The sequence below is a fragment of the Priapulus caudatus genome, unplaced genomic scaffold (assembly GCF_000485595.1).
Source record: "Priapulus caudatus unplaced genomic scaffold, Priapulus_caudatus-5.0.1 Scaffold443, whole genome shotgun sequence".
In the NCBI taxonomy this organism is placed as follows: domain Eukaryota; kingdom Metazoa; phylum Priapulida; class Priapulimorpha; order Priapulimorphida; family Priapulidae; genus Priapulus; species Priapulus caudatus.
In genome coordinates this window covers 97,141-101,301 of record NW_014577504.1, presented here as the reverse complement: position 1 = coordinate 101,301, position 4,161 = coordinate 97,141, and the positions used below count along the sequence as shown (strand labels likewise).

The following is a 4,161-nucleotide window of genomic DNA, read 5'->3' as shown; positions in this document are numbered from 1 at the left end:
ATCTTCTCTCTCTTTTTCTCTTTATCTCACTCTCCCGTTCCTGCTCTCTCTCTCTATCTTCTCTCTCTTTTTCTCTTTATCTCACTCTCCCGTTCCTGCTCTCTCTCTCTCTCTCTCTCTCTCTTTTTCTCTTTATCTCACTCTCCCGTTCCTGCTCTCTCTCTCTCTCTCTCTCTCTCTTTTTCTCTGTATATACATATATATATATATATATATATATTTATTTATTTATTTATTTATTGATACACGCATACACACCGGATACATTAGACAGTTTGAACTACACACAGGAGTGCACTTCTGTGTGGTGTTGGGGCGGGTGGACGAAAATATTTACTTTGGCCTAAATTTAGCTATGATATCTTAACAAGTAGTCGATCGAATTCCCTGCAAGAATTAAGAGCTCGCTCGATTTGCGCTGGAGTGTATAACATTGTGTATTCTCGGCTTAGTGTGGGGTGATCCACCCATGGTTTCACGGCATGAAAAAAGGTAGATCCCCGAAATCTTTCACCAAGCTTTCTTCAGGGTTCCCAGCTAAAACGATATTGCAGTCACAGCTGTGGTTGGAAGTGAATTCCCATCAGATTTACATGTTTGAGCTTTGACCATATGTTCTCACTATTATACTGTTTCCTCTAGTAGACCAACATCATAGTCTCTGATGCTCAAATAGCTTACAGGTCCGTGTTTGTGATTTTGCAGCACGTATGTACGATACAGCTACTTGAAGAAGTCGTTTTCCGTGGAGGTGAGTGAGTTGTACTCTGCATTAAGCTGATTGCAAAACTTGCCAAGTATAGCTGGTGCATTATTAGTTATTTATGGCGGGTGGGGGGGATTATTGAATCGCACTAAGAAAACTAGATCTAGATGAATGCAAGACAATAATAGTTAGTATTTGCTTATTAATTCTGTTTGGTTGTTTGTGTATGTATTAATGAGTGTTATAGTGAATAATAAATGTATGTCTGATTTCTCACACGTTTGTATCAACGAGTTGCATCTCGTTATGAATTTTAACGTTGCTTAGCCAAAAGTCTTTTTTAACTTGATATCAGTTTATAGCTGTTAAAATCTGTTAAAAACCTTACAAAACAATGAATGTGCGACAGTCTATTGTATTTTTATTGTTTTTCTTCATTTCGCTTGCGACTATCACTGAGGTAATGATTTGACATCTTTGTAATTGTTCGGTATTTCAGTGGCTCTACTCCTTTTACCCTTACCTGGTATGCAGCACCGAAGAAAGAAAGAAGGATCCCGGAATCACACAAAACGGAATGAAGCAAAATGGAACGTACCAGAATGGAATACATCAGAATGGAATGCATCAGAATCGGATCTGTCCTTAGAAGTGGGCGGCTTGCGAGAAGGAGAATCGGTGCGCTTGCATTTATACCCGCGAAGGTTCGACCACATCTGGCGCACATCAGGTTGACCTTCACCTCCCGCGTCTCCGGAGTGCATCTGAATTGTCGCCGGGGCACGCCTTCGCTTCTCGTCACCATGGAAACCGGCATCGGAAGCGTGGATGTGAGGAAGCTGACACGATCTGTCGGTTGTTATTGGGTCCTTGATTTCTCTCTCAACTGCATTGGCATTTTGCTCAAGCAAAAATTGATGAAATTTGAGGCTACTATCCTTCGCCACGACTACAAACCTGTGAGTGGGTTAAGACTGGGATTGCATTGGCGGGTGTGCGAAATCTATCTAGCACGCATGATGGAGCTAGCAGCTCTGTCTAGCATATGATTTGGCTCTTTTTGCGAGTTCATTTTTGTATCGTGAATCATAGTATAGAGCAGCTATCGTTTGTTTTTGTCTTTTTGCTCAGGCCGAGATCTTCTGTTATTATTTTTGTGCATTTATTTCTGTCAGCTGGCCATATGAGACTGCTTGCCGTGTGGAGACATCACACGGTAGAGGTGCGTATTTATGTAAATATGTGGTTCGCCGACATGGTAGCTGATTAGACTTGCTCCCTATCTCGATTTCCCCGTCAAGACTTTTGTCTCTTCCAGTGTTTTTTTTTCAAGTTCACCAGAACACAGACGCGGCTGCTTAAAACCGTCTAGATCTTATATACACAGAGCTATCGAATAGCTAACACCATCGGCGCGGTCGTGGTCGCCGTGGTATCTCATCTGGTCTACGATATCGTCTACCAAATGTATGCTGAGAGACATTGACATTTCCAAAATGCACGAGCGGCAGCTTTTAACTACCCATTCTCACCGCTCCCTACAAATTTGCTGATAGAAACATTTGAAGTTCCACGTGCGTGATTGGCGCAGCTTGTGTCACGTGATCGTGAAGCGACTTTTGCGATTCGTTGCCCGAATCTTTCGACACTGGCTTGACGAATCCCATTACTGTTCACCCGCCAACGTGTTCAAGCTGCTTGCGTCATTTATGGGGATATTGATAGGTGATTAAAACATATGAGTCAGTCCAACAATCTTTGGTAAATGTAATAGATAGGTCCACACTGTACGTAGAATATCAGAAACGTACACAGCTGAAAGGAAATGGCTTTGCCTTTTTACACATAGCCATGCATATACTATCTATAGCATACTACCATAAACGTATATATTACTTGATTTATCTTTTTCTCAGAAATGTTGCAGCCTACGTACTGTCAACTTGTCAAGCTGTTGTATACAATGCCGACGTCATAAATCCTATTGCGCCACTCGACCTCAGAGGTGGTGCATATCATACATTCGTCTGCATCCTTCGTTCTTGAAAACGAGTCCCGTGCTCATCCCACTTGCCATTAGAGCCTGGTGCTTCGTTGTTTCTGATTAGAGTTAGGTCTTGAGTTACTTTAAGCCCACTATATATCAGGCACGGAATATTTTAAGACGCCATGACTGCTCGCTTTCATTTCGATAAGTATTACTTCACTTACTTTTTACGTAAAGTCTCTTTATCTAGGTTGCGGTTAGCGTAGTTCCCCCGCGTTTCTATTAGTATCGTTATGATCGTTGACTCTACGTTCGTTGCTATTTCCGAAACGTAACGTGAAGTATACTAAAATAAACAAACAAAACAAAAGCTTGAAACGATATCTGGATTCGCACAAACCTGGTGTCTGTTGATCAGTGTCCCTATCCAGCCGACAGGATTCTGTTTTCCCCCTTTGTTGAGTCTGCTTTCATCCTGACTACCTTCCTTTCAATTGTATCTGCATTTGCAGTGTACGTTGAGAAACACTGTTTCTAATGAGAGCGAGTTGGTGCTGATTAAGACGCGAGTAAATCACACCATCTTAATTACTTCATTAATAACTGTGATGTGCATTTATTTGACAGTAATACAGAGATATTTCCTGTGCGTACCGTTGCCTAATTGGAAATAGGTGAATAACAAAAGTATGTTAACGGCTTGGGTAATTAATGTTGGTAGTTTGGCCAGTTGAGAATCAAAAACAAATGTACTATTTTGAACATATGGTACTCTATTAGGCTAATGCTGAAGTTGCATCAAAAGTTTGTTGTACATGTATTACTATCCGGTATTTTTATTAATTTTTCAGGGGGGCAGCTATGCAATTTTATATAGAAATTTCTACGGTGTAATGGAATTAAGTTCGATAATGTAGTCGCCATCGAAAGGAACCTTTCCAAAAAAGAACTATCAGTAAGAAGTCGAGGTCCCTTCGGCAGAAACTCTCCGAAATGATGGTCGTGAAACAAGTCCATTATAAGCGTCTGTTGTTAGAGAGCTTGTGTTGACGTAGTGTAGCTGAGAGGGTCTATGTCCCCCAGGGTACTGCCGGAACGTACCCTGGTACTAAATACTACTATCTAATATGCCGGACCGTACCTCGCCTACTCCACTAACGAGTTTAGGGAGTCGCCTACGCCTACTCCCTAACCCTAACCATAACCCTAACCCTAACCCTAACTCTAACCTTAACCCTAACCCTAACACTAACACTAACCCTAACCCTAACTCTAACCTTAACCCTAACCCTAACACTAACACTAACCATATCAGCTAGATAGTTACCAGGGTACGTTCCGGTACACCGGACCGTACCCAGGGTACGTTCCGGCAGTACCCTGGGGGACATAGACCCTATCAGCCGTAGTTGGATCTGCGATAATTCACAACGGTCTTGCGTTTCGTCATCGCCGTTTGCGACGTAGG

General features: G+C 42.1%; 1 protein-coding gene across 1 annotated transcript in view; it reads left to right on the top strand.

The window, feature by feature from the left end:
• LOC106810467 (alkaline ceramidase 3-like) overlaps positions 1 to 3,808 on the top strand; it is a 55,057-nt gene extending 51,249 nt beyond the window's left edge. Inside the window, exons 9-10 of the mRNA XM_014813844.1 lie at positions 706 to 751; positions 1,206 to 3,808. Of these exons, the coding sequence (XP_014669330.1) occupies positions 706 to 751; positions 1,206 to 1,355 (196 nt within the window). The 3' untranslated portion in view covers positions 1,356 to 3,808. The remainder of the gene's footprint in view (positions 1 to 705; positions 752 to 1,205) is intronic.
• Positions 3,809 to 4,161: the final 353 nt, after the last annotated feature.